The sequence below is a fragment of the Diuraphis noxia genome, unplaced genomic scaffold, assembly GCF_037042655.1.
Source record: "Diuraphis noxia isolate RWA-SAM2 unplaced genomic scaffold, SU_Dnox_SAM2 contig0004, whole genome shotgun sequence".
In the NCBI taxonomy this organism is placed as follows: domain Eukaryota; kingdom Metazoa; phylum Arthropoda; class Insecta; order Hemiptera; family Aphididae; genus Diuraphis; species Diuraphis noxia.
Genome location: NW_028301714.1, coordinates 10,271,345 through 10,288,306, shown reverse-complemented (window position 1 = coordinate 10,288,306; position 16,962 = coordinate 10,271,345). Strand labels below are relative to the sequence as shown.

Here is a 16,962-nt window from a genome sequence, read left to right as displayed (position 1 = left end):
TGTTTATAATTGATAAAAGTAAAATGATCTATTGAATTATACGAACATGTATGACGTATACAATTTATTAAAGAACGATAAAATTTAAATAATATTATTTGATAAGTTTTTTTTTTAACGTTGTGGAAAATACAGTCTAACATTACCACTTATTCAATTGGTTATGGGTGTGCTGTATTAATGGTTTTGGTATAGGTTATTAGCCTATTTTTCTACAATATTTGGTTTTAATATGTTTTTATTATTCGTAAAATACTACTAAGTATTTATCAAATATTTAAATGTATGATTTAGTAAAAATAATAAAAATTTGGTATTTTTTTTTGAGTTTAAATAAAACTTAACATTGTCTATTTTATTCAAGTAAATGATAAAAATAAAAAGTGTTATTGTTATGTTATATTTGAAACAATAGAAAAAAGTATAAATAATGTCGTGATGTTCTGTCATCAGCAAAGACTTGATATCGAGAATACTAATGTAAAAACTCGGTAAATCTTATATATGTGGTACCTAGTTATTTTATATGATACTTGACCAATGTCAAGCCATTATATTGTATTATGAAATATAATAATATGTCTGAATACTTCCAAACAGTATAAAATATTTCGTATCTATAATTTTAGTTGCTAAACACGTACCAAAATATTGAAATAAAACATCTACCATACGAATATTAATATATTATATGCAGATGTAAATGATGCAAACATTTAAATCGAACAAATAATGTGAAGACACGACACCGGATTTGCTTAATTTTCATCCTTTATTAAACTTTTTTGTTTGTTAACGATAAAAATTGTAATATTAATTTTACCAAATAAAATTGAATTTATGATTTACACGAATATATCTTCACAACAATTTATATTTTTTTATTAGTGGTTACGTTGAAACATTTTCGAATACAACTGCTGTATATATATAACTGCTTTTATTAAAAAGTCAGATACCGATCACGATGTCCATTCACCTTGACATTTATTGATTTATTTCATCACTGTATCTGGGAGAGTATATCTTTGATGAATACTCTCGTAGTCCGGTTGAATACAATTATTTATCTCTTTACGCTCTAAAAATCAAAAAATTCTACTAGTTCTACGATTGGAGCATTGAATATCCCTACCTTTTTCGGTTTGAATATTTTGTTTGTGTGTTTATATATCCACAAATAACGCTGGTACGATGACGAATCAACGAGACTAGAGTTCGATAATCACAGATGAACTCATTAAATTTTAATTATTATTACTAAAAAAATATAATACAAGTAATATATATTTTTCATTATATGTAGTATAAGTGTATTTATATTAAGGTAGATATCAATGTTTTTAAAACAAGTATTATAACTAAATCTCATTTCAGAAATAATTTAAGTCTACTGAGCACCAAATAAGTGCAGGTAAAACGCCTAAACACATGTTTTATTATAACAAAATTAATAACCAAGGTAATAAAAATAATATGAATTTCATAATTACAATAACCTAACTAAACATTAATTTTAAGACTTTGTTTTCAGAAAGTAGTTAAAAGTGAACAATTAAAAGAATGTAAAATCATCATTTAATTTTATTTATACCTATAATTGTATTAGAAAATACTTAATAGACGCTTAGAAAACACATAGATATTACAACTTATAATAATAATAATAATTAATATTATTATCATGTAAATATTTTTAATAATAAGTATTGTGAACTTATGAAAATAGTTCACATGAATAACACATACTTTTTAATAACTATTTACTGCATTTTCTGATTTTACATTACTTTGTATTAATCATAATATTTATCACAACTATTTGTGTGTATGTGTTTCGTCTAACGCAATCATTGTTATTTTATATGATCAGTAACATTTATGACAAAAAATTAACAAAAAGAGGCGTGTTAGTTTCCGGCAATGTGTTGCATGATTTGAATTGCGGACGTTTGACTAATGTGTTACCCAGGGTCAATTGAATAGCATTGAAACAGTTTTTCATTACCATTTGGACTGTTTTATTTCCGATATGATAGTATGATACTATATTTTTAGTGAATAATTTTTATAAAAATAGATTTTTATTTATCACAAGGTCTTATTTTTACTAGGTACTTAAAATAAAATATGTATATTTTTACTATAGGTAAATCAGCCACATTTCAAACAGCTAGGTTATTGTGACAGTTTGGTTAGAATAATTCGGCCGAGTTGTTGGTATAGCTGTACCGACCTCTTACAGCAGTTCTAGGAGGTATTTTTAATCATAATATTTTTTAGATACGTATAGTTATGTATTTATTTTAAAAAAACAGTTGCAAATTAACTAACAAAGATACTAAAAATGACACGTACACCGCCATCAATTGATACTCCCTTCATAGTTGTACCACCACCACAAGTCCACAACTCACCCAGCACAATCTCTAAATATAGGAGTTTTTTTCCGGACTCTTTATATTAAATTATATATATATATATATATACAATATTGTTTTTTTTTCGAAATATTTTACTAATTATATCATAATTTATAGTTGAATACATACATCTTACAAGTTATTTATGTGTAATCAAATTAAATGTTTGAATCTATTTTTTAAATGTTTTTTTTCTAATGAATTATTTTTAATTTTCAGAAACAGCAATGTGTCCATATAACAAACCTTGTTGAAGATGATTATCGTTATCAAACGATGTCCCCTGTTGGATACTTTTACAATTCAACTGTATAGATGAAGTTTCATTCGGAGTGGATAGGTAATATATTTATATTATTATATAAGTTATATAACTGTTTTATACTGGTAACATAATAATAATAAAAAATTAAATATTATGATGACTGATAAGTATTTCTTAATAATTCTTAACATGATATATGAAGAAAATTTCATGTACATATTTGTCGTGTTTTAGTTTGGATTTGGGCGTGCATTTCCTTTGTCCTATGCCAAGATGACATCGGTACCAACAATGCAACGAAAAATTCCATACTATCGGAAGTTTCAAAATTACAAAACTTTGAAGTTACGTCACAAAAGCCTACTCTTACTGCCCGAGAAGAGCAAATTGAAGACGAGCTAAGTAATGGTGCTACTACTACAGAAAAGTTTTTGGAAAAACGTAAGTTCATAATTAAACCGTTAAAAGAAAACGAAGAATATCGGGAAGTCTTTACAGTCAGATTCAATGAAACCGGTCCGACTACTAAAAGAAGTAGTCTCAGTTCGACTAATAAAATTAAAACTTCATTTTCGTCAAGCTTTATAAAATATGACGAGCCCAAAGATGTCACTGATATTGAAGATTCTGATTTTACTACATCATTAAATGGTTTGACGAAAAAAGCCCCCATCGATAATGGAGAGAGAAAAATTAGACAACGTGTAGATGGATTAAAAGGTGTTACGACAAATAGAGGAAAAACGAGATTCCAAAATGAACAAGGAACTTCAGAAATTCCTGAAATTTTGACAATTTTACGTAACAAAAAACCTATTAGGGTCAAACCAATTGATCAAACCGTTAAAGATGATGTTGTTTCGACTTCAATAGTAGATGATTTAATTGATACTACTACAATAATGGATAATTCTGAAATTGAACTTCAAAGGCCTAAGTTCAAAAAACCACCATTGATTGCTACTCACCATCCAAATTTTGGAACTTCAACTGAAACATCTCGTAGACCTACAATTAGATCAAATTTGAATTTAAAACAAAAAATAATTTCTTCTACAATTAAAACGAAACTGTTTGAATCAGATGTAACGGAGCCTGAAAATATAATAGCCAACAACAGTACATCTGAAGTTGGTTCTTCTAATGTGCAATTAAATAAAACGAGACCAGTTAAAGTGATAGCTCCAAAAGGGTCAACAGCCCAACAGCCTATACCACCAACAGCAACAGCATGGGCTTTGGCGTCGTTAAAAGCACCAAATAACACTAATAGAATTTTCAAGAAACCTTTAAATATAACAAGTGTACAAGAATCTGTTACAAAAATTAAACCATTCATTACTTGGTCTACTAGATTGCAAAAAACGAATGAAGACAATTTAAACACAACTTCTACTTCAACTAGTGCATTAGTCACTGGGGAATCAAACGAGACATTTACTGGGATGCCTGAAACATACGAATTATCAAGTGAATCAAGTCCTATTAATCGATTAACACCTGAAATTACATCGACGGAATCATTAATACATACAAAGTCAGTATTGTCGACAGGTCATATACCAAATAGAAATTATTCTACTATGAATGTTTTTGGTGGTGACACTGATCAAAATAAGTACGAAGTATATGGATCTCAAAAACCTGATGTTGAAAATGCAACTACTGTTATTGAAACATTGCGTCCATCGTCATCTACAACGCCCACGGAGTCACAGAATTCTAATTTGTTGTTAGTAACGTCTTATAAATCAATTTTCGAAAATAACAATAATTCAGATGCCCAAAAAAATATTTTTACGTCATCTGAAATCCCTGTGTCACAAATCGCACCAAAAATAGAAGTTACAAAAGACGAATTTACAACTATCTCGACCGATCTATTAAATATTTTACATCGTAATGGATCAACGTTAAATACTGAAAATGTAGAAGACCATAAATTTCCAGTGGTACAGACTTCTACCGAAATATTTAGTAAAGCACCAGAACTTTTATTGGATTATTCAGAATATCACGATAACAAGAAAATGCCGACAACGACTGGAGTTCAGTCAAGTATTTCAGATATAGAATTTTCGATTTCTCATGATGATATTGATTTAAGTAACCAAAACCATTCGACTACTACTGAGCATTATATAGAAAGTATTAAAACTAAATTAGATGAAAAAATAACGGAATCTATGGACAATCACGATTCACTAGAAATGATTGATTTTACGCATATGTTTTCGTCTGAGAATCCTATACCTAGTTCTACTGCAGGGACTGAAGTAGTAACTTCAATCTCAGAAAAAACCTCGTCGGGTAAGCTTTTTGGTTTTATACTAATTATTCTTGTTCATACAACTAACAATATTTATTTTGTCAATAGAATTATCCCAGCTACCATCCAATGATTTATCGAATACTTCTCAAGTGCCTAGTTGGTCCAACACCCCTGATCCGTCATCTATTGATTTCGAATCTAACTCAACAGACAGTCACGATGATGCAGGAGATGATGGCCCAAAAACATTTGAATCCTCTTCACAAAGTTCAATGGCAGTTAATGAACCAACTTTAGAATCTGATATTTCTGAAAACGATGTTCCTATAGTCACTAGTTTGTTAACTTCAACAGTATCGACTACATCAACAACAACCACAACAACAACTACAACGACTCAGAGACCAACAACTATAACAACTACGACAAATCTGAGACCCACTACAACAACTACGACTACTCAGATACCAACCACAACAACTACGACCACACTCAAGCCAATAGCTACAACCACTACAACTACCCCTTTACCAACAACTACACAAAGAATAACAACAACTACTTCTCCATATGTAGTAATTGAAATAACTACTCCAACAACAACTACTGCAGCTGTGAAACCTAAGCCATCCTCCACACAATCTTCCACCACTAAATTAACAAATAAACCAACTACAACAACTATTAAACCAAATTCAATTACCTCAAGACCAAAACCAGCTGTGATCGATTCGAGTACGACTACTTTCGAACCAAATCTACCAATCATTCAATCATACTTAAACGTCATGATTAACACAACAATGGAAGACGTATGTGAAAATAAAGACGAACTAAAGGATGCTATCATTAAATTATTTGAAAGTGGAAGCGAGAGGTACCTAAGTGAATTACAATGTGTTTTATTTGAAATATTATAATACATTTTTTTTTTGTAGTATTCATTCAAAAAATCAAATTAGATTCTTAGCTGTCTTCGAAAAAAACTGTTTAAATCCTAATAATGAGAAAAGTCCAGTGGAAGTTGAATTTTACTTGATTAACAGTAATGGTGATTATAGTACGTCAATGAACGAAGAGTTTATTAACTTATTAGACAACCATCGATTTGATTACAAATCAAACGTACGTATACGTTTAATGATAATTTAAAATAATAATGCAATTTTGTAGAATTGTGTTTATTTCTAGTAAACTAATATAATTTACAAAAAAAAAAAAAAAATAATAATATAAATAAAATATATATATATTTATTATATAGGTAATAAGAGCCAAGTTTATGAAACGAGCTATAGAAATTGACATTGATAAGGATGAAACTCAAAATCCAAGGGTGAAGGCTGCGATATATCTAGCATGTATAGCTGGCGTTTGCACCCTCCTTGTATTGATTTTAGTTAGTAAAACATTAAGTATATATTACACTTGTTTGTGTTTTAGTTTTAATTTTAGTATTGAAATCTTAACGGTTAATGAACACAATTTAGATAATTGTCCGCAAACGTCAAAAACGATTCAACTATGGCCAAAGGTGTACTCCAGTTTCATTGGACGATTATAGTATGGACAACATATCGGTATTCAACAGCTTTAGAAGAAAAGGTGCTCGTAGAGCGTCAAAACGGTCATATGGGAATCCTGCCTTCGACGAATCTGTAAGTTTTTTTTTCATTCCACATATAACTTAAATTCGTTGTTTGTCTACCTTCTACACTTTGGGGTAACATGAAGTTTTATATTTGAATCTTGTGCTAAGTTAAAAATTAATATTTATTAAGTATTAAAAAAATTATTGTACGTAGTTATTTATAGGTTAGGTATATAATTAGGTATATAATATAATTATGACATTTAAAAAACAAAAAATCCTTAGAATCCGTACAATCGTAGTTTATTTAGAAATTTAATACCTACTACGTTTAGTCTGAATCACATATTATATATTTAAATATTTTACCATACACCAACTTAATGATAAACATTATTAAATTTATTTGCGTTGATAAAAATGTTTACAAGATTAAGATTTTTATAATCATATAATATTTTAACGAGGTCACTTATTAAATTAAAGAAATTACTATTTTGAATACTTAACTTTGATTTTTTTAAATGTTTATTGTATTCTAATTCTAGTTCACATTAAACTAATAAATTATTGGACTTTATATTTTATTTACGAGTATACGTTTTAAACTTAATTATACCTACATGAATAATATAAAATAATTTTATGATAAAACAAATTAAGATGCTTACGTTTTTTTTTATTTATACCTACGATAGATCACCTAACCTTGTGTAGTTAATATTTATTTTTATTAAATGTGATAAAAAAATAAAAACACTTACAAGCATTAAAAATAAAATAAACACCAACATAATTTTAAATTATACATTTTTTCAATCAATATGTAGCTATAGGTATGTCACTTATATATTTTTATCTTGTTAAATTATCAACATCGTATTCAAGAGGTATCTATGTAGGTACTTTCATTTGCCATACAGTTTTTATTGATCTACTAAATTGGATTAAAGTTTTTAAAACATTTATTTTGTCAAGAAGCAGATAATTGGCTTTGTTTGTGGACTGTATAAAAAATTTAATGTCTTTCAATAAACATACAAAATGAGTGTGATACCTAAAATGAGTAATATACTACAAGTATATAATATAATAATTTGTTAAAAAGCATAGATTTACAACAATTTTAAGTATACTATAAATAGGTTTTTTTATTACTTTATTTGTGTGTATTTTAATATTTCTATCTAGTTAATAAACAATTAACTATATTTTAACTATTTTAAGTTTGGAATAAAACGATCATTAAATTGTAGTAGTTATATCTATACAATATACTTATATACTATAGGATACAAATTCAGTATAATATAATCGTATAGAATATATTAAAACTCCATACTTGCATGTAGATAAGATCAGATAAATCCTTAACAATATAATATTACATACAATTATTATTGTTTACTGTTAATTTTCGCAAAAAAGTACTGATAAGTGATAATAATATTATAATCGGTGTATACACTGTTATTATCATTTTTGTGACAAAACGTACCTATAGACGATGTCGCTTCTCGCCAGTCAAATTTATTATATTTTTATTTAAATAAAAAAATAAATGTTATTTATTAATAAACGTTAGAAAAAAATTGTCTCACGAACACATGCATGCCAAAAAGGCTTCGCCTACTGAACCACTTATCACCACTTCGTCGTTCTATTAATCCATAGAAAATAATTGAGATGTTCGTAGTACGTGCACGAGAACTAATGAAACCAATTATTATACACTATTATACGATGATGCGCCGTTTAAAATGATTTTCTCTCCCACTTGTTGTAGATGTCATTTATCGCTTCCCGTATGATTTGTTCCTTGACATGTTTGTTTCTCGGCGTGCTAGTCAAAAAGAAAGGTCGCCTATTGATAAAAACGACTGTTCGTCAATGCGGTATAAACATTATAAATAATAATTGTCGTGATCATAAAAATAATATTGTAACAACATGTTCAGTTTGGATTAAATTGTTTAGTTTACGTTCGTTACGCCCGGGTTCACATTTAGTACACGATACACCGTTAAAAAATAAATTCGGAATCTCATAAAAACATAGTTTTATGTATAAATTATGTGCTATTGGTGTTGTTTCCGTCAAAAGTACGGTCGGACTGTACCGGCGAGAAGAGATAGTAGGGCCAGTAGGTCAAGTAGACGAGATAGTAGGCGATGGAGCATTTTTACGATTTTTTTGAAAGATGTATCTACCTTAAGTTTGATTGAACGTTTTGATTTTGATTTACTAAAGTGTTTTGTTTTTAGTCGGCTTGTTCACACGTATTGAATTTTGCTGGGCTCGTGAGCTTCTCAGAAGATCGACCAGCGATTGACGAGGAGTTTTCCAACGTACCAGTGATCACGGTGAAGCCAGACGAATTGCCGCCGGGTGCTGAAACGAAAAACCGTTACGCCAATGTCATACCAATGCCAGAAACAAGAGTTCTGTTGAATCCACGTGGTTCTGGATTGAATTCAGACTACATAAATGCTAATTATGTCAAGGTAGGTTAACAGTTACTATTAGCTACTAATAATAAAACTGTAGTTATTTGAAATACCCTTAAAACGTTTATCACTGTTTTAGGGATATAAGGGTGCTGACAAGTTTTATATCGCTTGCCAAGCTCCAATGCAGTCCACTGTGCCCGACTTCTGGCAAATGATTTGGGATCAAAATACTAGAGTTATCATTATGGTTACAAGCTTGACTGAGAAAGGAGTGGTAAGTTTAAACATTCGGTTGGTCTACGATATAACAAGGCAAATTTTAATCAAAACTGCATTAGTGTAGTACCAGATCGTTTGACGTTTCTGTGAATTATTTGTTAAGTTTATATGTAATGTTAATAATAATTTAGTTATAACTTGTATTATAATATATGTATAACTAAAGTATAAGTTAGAATAAATAAACGCTTAAATAGTATATATCTGGGTATTAATGTAGAAACGTATTAGGTAAAATGCTTAGATATAACACAGAGTATAACCATGAAGGTTATTTACATACTAAATTGTTGTCACACAAATTTCATAGAATCTAGTTTATTGGTGTGTATTTTTAAAAATTTTAATTCAATCTAAAATAATTTACTTGTTACAAAAGATACAGAAAAGCTAATTGCTATCTTGTCTATTATTTTACAAAGATATATGCTTTATTATGAAAATATTATGATTTTTGGTAAATTATTTTATATTTCTTGTAGTGTAATCATCGTACACGCTTATGAGTAATAATATTTGCATTATAAACAAGTATTCATTAAGCTCTTGGTAAAAAGCTTAAGTTACAACTTAATTAAAATAAACAATCTACTGTTATGATAAAAGCCTGATGTTATTTATTCAACTATCATTTAGAAATTAGATTACTAGTTCAATATACAATATACAATTACAAACGTTAATACACAATTGATATTGATCAAACACATTTTAACTTATTCTACTTATATATAAAAATGTATACTTAATTCCTTGTTACCCAAGACATTAAATATATACACTGTACATATACATTTCTAAATAGAAAAATAATGTTTCATTCTATTATGTAATACTATAAGTTTTTTGTATTCATTCAATCAGAACGATCAGTTTTTTTTATCACTTTATAAATGTTATTGATTAAATAAAAAAACTATATCTGTGACTATTACCATGCAATTAAAATGTTCCAATTTAAACTATTATGATACTGTTTAAAAACTGTACAAATGACCTAATAAATAAAAAACATACTCAAATTTAATCATTTATTATATACATTTTTAATAACTTCTAATTACATTGGTGGGCATCAGTTCATCACAAATAGGTATAATATGTTTAACGTGCTTTTTTCTTGTTCACATGAAATATTGTATCTATTAATTTTTCACTATACAAGCCTAGTAATGATATACTTAGGTACTTACTACTTACCTACTTAAATACTCATAAGAACAGTGTTTTGTAAACATATTTTCACAGAATATAAATTAAAATAACCATTATAGATTAATATAGGCAATACTTGCGTAATCGAAAATAATGTCAATATTGAATGACTTATAATATGCGAAAGTATAAATTAATAAATGTGAGATATAACATATTAACTTACACATTAGAAAGAAAAAAAAGTAGATGTTCAATCCTTCTTTATTTCATATGTTCTCCTTTGTGGAACAATGTGCTATAAATATATTCGTATAAATTAATAATTATTATTTATGTTGTTCATGTTGATAATTGTATTCAATTAAATTCAATTATATTTTTTGTTTAATTGAATTTAATAAAAAAAAAAAAACCATTTAAACAAAAGCTAAATTTTGTTCTCAAGATAATTTCATCGAAATGTGAACAACTACGTTTATATTTTAACTGTTATAACTTATAACTTATTACTTATTAGTAATATTATCATTTATTGTGAGACATATAATTTATTAACTTAATAGAATCTAACTAGAATAATAATTGTGATACTCGGTTTTAATAGAATACATTGTGCCGTGAGTAAGAAAATTGCGATAAATTATGGAAATTATAATTTTTTTCATACTGTTTCAAAATGTATTTAATCACTTTTAATCTTAAATAATTTAAAATTAAATTCTTAAATCTATATTATTATTTAACACTTGTATAATATAATAACTTATCACTGATATGAAATTACGCAAACAATACTAAATACGTCGTGAAATTGGTTCAAAAAATACTTGAATGCTGATATAATAAGTACAATAAATACATATACTCCATTTAATAAGTAACGTGATTTCTTGAAATGGTGGTAGTTAAAATATGTATAATTAGTTTAGTTTTTTATTACTTGAATTTATTATGGTAAAATGCTAAATCATTGTAGAGATAATTAGAAAAGCGTGCAAACGGGGTTTGTAATAATAATAAATTAGTTATGTAGTGTCACTATTTGTCTTGGGCAATAAATTATTTATCTGTTTTCTAAAGATTTTTTTTTAATTTTATCTGTGACCTGTGATCATTTAACAATACAAAGGAGATACAAATAGTTTTAGTCGACAGCCACCATGTCTTAATGTAAAAAATGCTTTAATTATATTATATAATCATGCAACAAAAATGGGTATTGTAGTAATTAATGTATTAGATAGAATTATTTACATTTTAAATCGAAAGTAAATACTTTGACATTTATTTGACATATCATGAGTTATTTTCAAGGTTATTATTAATATCGTTAGAAAATGCCAATATTTAAGTATGTCTTCGTGATTTTTTCTTCATGTACATTGTACCTTTTTATATTTACAATCATAATATACAATTATTATCTATGATCAATATTGTTCGTTTAATGAATATTAATAGTTTGTCTGACAGCTTTATTATAATTATATTATTATATACTCACAAAAATGATATATATATATAATTAACTTTTACATTATACCTATCTATTGACTAATTTGTATTATATATTATTAAAGCATTACGTTAAATATGTAATATAATTATGATGTGCGATGTGCTTATGATTTAAATGAAAACGGCTTAAAAAATATTATTTTTTACATTTCTGTGACATATTTAAAAAAAATTACTACTAATTCCATAGTTTATGATTTGTTAGTTGTTCTGTTTATGCCCTTATTCAGTTATTCATATGTATTTGTATAGTAGTGTGCGGGTACATAGAGCGTTTTACTGTTGATTTTTTTCGATAAAAATGTAATGTAATATATGATGTACCCTCATTTATAGGTACACAAAACAATATTTTACTCTAAACTTGAAATAAAATAATCATTACTATAGTTTGTATACAAAAGTATACGATAATAATAAATAAATAAATACGCAGTAAACGTTGAGAGTATGGTTTTTACCATTTGATTCAATAAAATATGATTTTTTATGGTTTGCATTACATATTAGATATTATTTTTTAACATAAAATTACTTTATATTTATGTAGGAAAGATGTGCTGATTATTTACCACCTTCCGAAGTCTTGGACTGTCATCGGTTGTTTGGTGATTATCAAATAACATTGAAGAAACGTGAAGTAAAGGAGAAGTTTATTATCTCCAGTTTACAGTTAAAGGTTCGTACATCGTAAGAAACTTAACTAAGGGGCTATAGGACGGATTCAACGATATATGAGAGGCTGAGGCTTTCAGATACTTTTCAAATATTTTTTCTCATTTACTAGTTATAAGTTTGGTAAGTCATATCGTCTCTATAAGAATAAGACAACGTTGTAACTGTACATTTATTCAATACTTGTGTTGCTATGTATAATAATTTATTGGTAGGTCTATGTAAAACTGTAGCGAGTATTTCATATTGTTATTATTTATCACGTATAACATAAAATAAGCGCGTGTCTTACGTTTAGCTCTAAGACTCAGCCCTTACCATTTGTTTTCGTCCCTAGATCCATATAAATCCGATCAATATAAATAATATTACGCAGATAATATGATATCATAGTATAAGAGGATGTCAGAGTATTCTTTTTCTATCTATCTCTCTCTCTCTCTCACTCTCTGGCCCATACACAATTTTAAATTCCCCATAACGATTTTAATCATAATTATTTCTAAAATTAGAGTGAAATAGCTTCATGTAATATTTAAAGGCAAGATTATTATCTAGAACTTCTCTCATTGGTTTTTTATTATATTTTTATATTCAATCGAGTACAAACAATTGAGAGTGTAAAATTTTCTAAATTGCACGTGGGTCAGTGAGAGAGAAAAAAATGCGCCGACATCATTCTCATAATTAACGCTGGTACATAATTTTATGATGTAAATGATAATAATTTCGACGACTACAGGAATCCGCGGTCCCCCCAGTTCAATGCTTTAGAGTTAATAATATAACAGACTTTATTTCTAATGTTGATGTTTTTTCCTTGTGCAGAACTTGGAGACGAACCTTTGGCGGGACGTGACTCATTTGTGGTACGGAGGTTGGCCTGTGCAAGGTGTGCCTTCTGAACCGGGCGCAATGTTGGCGTTCGTCATGGAGGCCAGATCGCACATGAAAACCAACAGTGGCCCTCACGTGGTGCACTGCAGCCCCGGCACGGGTCGGACGGGTACGTTTATTGCGTGTGACATGGCCATCAGAGATTTTGAACTGACGCGGACCGTCGACATCCCGAAAACGGTGTACTCCATCCGGCGGTGCAGGGCCGGCGCTGTGCAGACAAGAGACCAATACGCTCTCATATATAAGGTATATACTACAAATTGCTATAATTTATCTAGTTTACATTTTATGATGACGTATACCACATGATTATCATCACCCCCCTAATGATTCCCTCAAACGGTTACATGCTAAATATCAATACATTACCTTAAAAAAAAATAAACTTATTCTTTATGTATCTACCGGTGACAGATTGTCTCACCGTGATCACTAATTTTGTCTCATACAGTTTAATGTTACTATCACAAGAATTAGATAACTTAAATTCAAAACAAAATACGAAAACGACGATTAATTTTTTTTTATATCTTGAGGTAAAAAAAAAACTGTGTGTGTGTGTAAATGTACTACGATAGGTATTATCAACGACCGGATTTCGGTGCCAGTTCTATTAGTCGGCGGTGCACACAGTGACGCACCCGAAAAATATTTTAAATTCCACGTACTATTTTTGTCGAATATAATGGTAGATACTCTGTACTTGTACATCCAAAGACATTTCGGGCGACGGAATAGGTACATTTTTAAATACCATTGTGTTCAATTCATACAAATACCACTGCCCTAGTGTGTCCTGCAACGAAATGAAAGAACCGAGACGAGTCTCTAAATATAAGAATTCTTTTTTTCGCAAGTCATAATAATATTATATTTTTATCCTATATAATAATAATAATAATAATAATCATTCTCCCACTCCCATCATCGTTGATCCAATCACAGTTATATAGTACGTCAACACTCACTTATCGTGAAAATGATTTTTTGCAATTGTACGTCATATAATATAACAATAATACTATATCGGTCAATAATGACGTGTAGTATTGTGTGTGTAATGTGTACGTTTACGTGAAAAATAATACAAACGGCATTGATCTCAAAGTTTAAATCTCAATCCTGCTTTTTGTTTTGTAAATAATGCAAACCTACTCATAAACAAACTATTTTATATTCAAAATAAAAATTAAGAAAATATGATATTTTTTACAATGTTGGTTTTGACTTTTGATCTCATAATATACTTTTTATATTAAAGTAATAAATATGATTTAACTGTTTAGTTTTTGCTATTTTAAAATTTTTTAAAACGTCTAGTGCGATTAATAATTGGATCATTATTTTAATTGAACATATTAATGATTTCAGGTGGTGAATCTGTATGCAAGTAAACTCTCAGGAGGTGTATTGGATTCGTTTTAAGACATCTTATTTATCTTTTATTTTTAATTTTTATACATACTTACATATTATTATATATTTATATAGTTATTACATAAGTATTTGATAATTTTATTATATCTTTTATTACTATTTGTTAATATTTTAATAGGATGGTGACTCTCTTTTGTATTATATAAAACTCATAGAAGTTCGCGTGTAGGTTCCGAACAAATTTATTTTAAGTCAGGACGATCAATAATCTCCGAGTTCAATCAGCGTTTCTGTGATAAGCAAACTGTAGTTCGTGATCATTCGTTTCGTGCTAAACGACTCATCACTGATATATATTTAAGATCTTTTGAAAAATGCGGTTAAATAATTAACGATTAAACTCTTTGTCTCTTACTTATATTACTATTACATATATAATATTCATTTATGTAAATAGACGAATTTGTTTTTATTACAGTTCATTTTAATGGAAATTCTTAGCAAAATTTCTCGATTTTAATGAATCGTATGTAAATCTTAAACTTTGAATATTTTCCTTCCTTTTTGTACAACCCGATGGTTAATTTTTTTATTGAAACCATACATCGCGATAGTAAATTTTGTGGATTTATTGTTGTTATAATCGTTGAACTAGTATTTCCAGATAATATAATTATTTATAATATGTTTACTAAGTTTGTTTACTATTCATGTAAAACAATAATGAAAGTTCCTCTTTACGTATTTACTTTCGCATTGTCGGTATTAATACAGATAACTATATATATATATATATATTACCTACCTATTGTATGTATAAAAATAAGTTAAATTCGCGCTTAATTATTATACATATACATACGTCAAATCAATTATGATTGTATATGCATATATATATATTTTTATATTATACTTAAATATATTATTTATATGTTTAAAAAATTTTTTTTTTCACATCCTTGGTAGTTTTTTTTTTTTGTAAATAACAACGCACTAACGTAGTGACATACTGACATGACATGATATTATGATGGCCGCACGACGATCTCATCGGGGACCAGTGGTCTCAGAATAATCTGTTCTTCGGTCAGATCACTAGCGGGTCACTAGAGACTGCAGGGCTAAAAGTATTTCCGGTTCAACAGCTACCAATTATTATGTACACTTTAGTTTTTATTTCCGTTCTGTACTGACAGTTCTGCTGTCATTACGTTTACCTTCGCTATGTCTTTTATAACGATTCGTCCATGTGTATGGTCAATGTGTTGCTGCACTGTATAGTAGACATAATATCTTTCTCTCTCGCTCACTTTCTCTATTTTTATATTCTATATATTGTTTTATCCCTTTATAAATGCAATCTGTTAAAAATAAACATTTAATAAACAAAAAAAAATGTTCGTCAGCTAACCATCGCACGAAATGCTAATAAATAACAATACGCCTAATAAAAATAATAAAAACCGTTTATTTTCAAAAAAACTTTTTTTTCTATAGCTAATTGATCAGTGGTACTTGCATTAGTATTCAGCATTTCAGGCGATGTGAGAGCGGTTCGTACATATACCGTGTACCTACTATGAATGAGATTTATCATCACTGATTATACAAACCGTACAAATTTTGATTTTTTGAAGTATTATTAAAAATAAAAACTTTCGTTCACTGAATTTCTCAAATATTGTATTAGTATTACCTCTAATACAATATAGTACGTACTACGTACCTATGCCTAACGTTTATAGTAAAAAAATATCATATAAATACCTTCGTGGTATAAGACTTTAGTGGCCACCTTACGAAAAAAGAGCCACCTAAAAATATGCCTTACATGTGGAATTACAACTACAATCAAACATATTATTACCGAATGCAGAGACACAAAAGAGGCAAGACAAAAATATAACATACCGGTACACATTCACGACGCACTGGGCCCTGACGAAGAATCCATCCAAAATATAATTTTATTTTTGAAAGATATTGAATTGTACAATTTAATTTAAATTATCATTATCGTCTACAAACAAGCCAATGTTCACGTTACCGAGGCT

At 28.4% G+C, this 16,962-nt stretch overlaps 1 protein-coding gene across 1 annotated transcript in view; it reads left to right on the top strand.

Annotated features, from left to right (window-relative positions):
* LOC107165853 (uncharacterized) overlaps positions 1-15,866 on the top strand; it is a 34,967-nt gene extending 19,101 nt beyond the window's left edge. Inside the window, exons 2-12 of the mRNA XM_015514272.2 lie at positions 2,643-2,763; positions 2,923-4,998; positions 5,066-5,837; positions 5,899-6,085; positions 6,225-6,359; positions 6,451-6,618; positions 8,816-9,055; positions 9,138-9,275; positions 12,507-12,635; positions 13,460-13,777; positions 14,903-15,866. Of these exons, the coding sequence (XP_015369758.2) occupies positions 2,739-2,763; positions 2,923-4,998; positions 5,066-5,837; positions 5,899-6,085; positions 6,225-6,359; positions 6,451-6,618; positions 8,816-9,055; positions 9,138-9,275; positions 12,507-12,635; positions 13,460-13,777; positions 14,903-14,956 (4,242 nt within the window). The 5' untranslated portion in view covers positions 2,643-2,738 and the 3' untranslated portion in view covers positions 14,957-15,866. The remainder of the gene's footprint in view (positions 1-2,642; positions 2,764-2,922; positions 4,999-5,065; positions 5,838-5,898; positions 6,086-6,224; positions 6,360-6,450; positions 6,619-8,815; positions 9,056-9,137; positions 9,276-12,506; positions 12,636-13,459; positions 13,778-14,902) is intronic.
* The last annotated feature ends 1,096 nt before the right edge of the window (positions 15,867-16,962 follow it).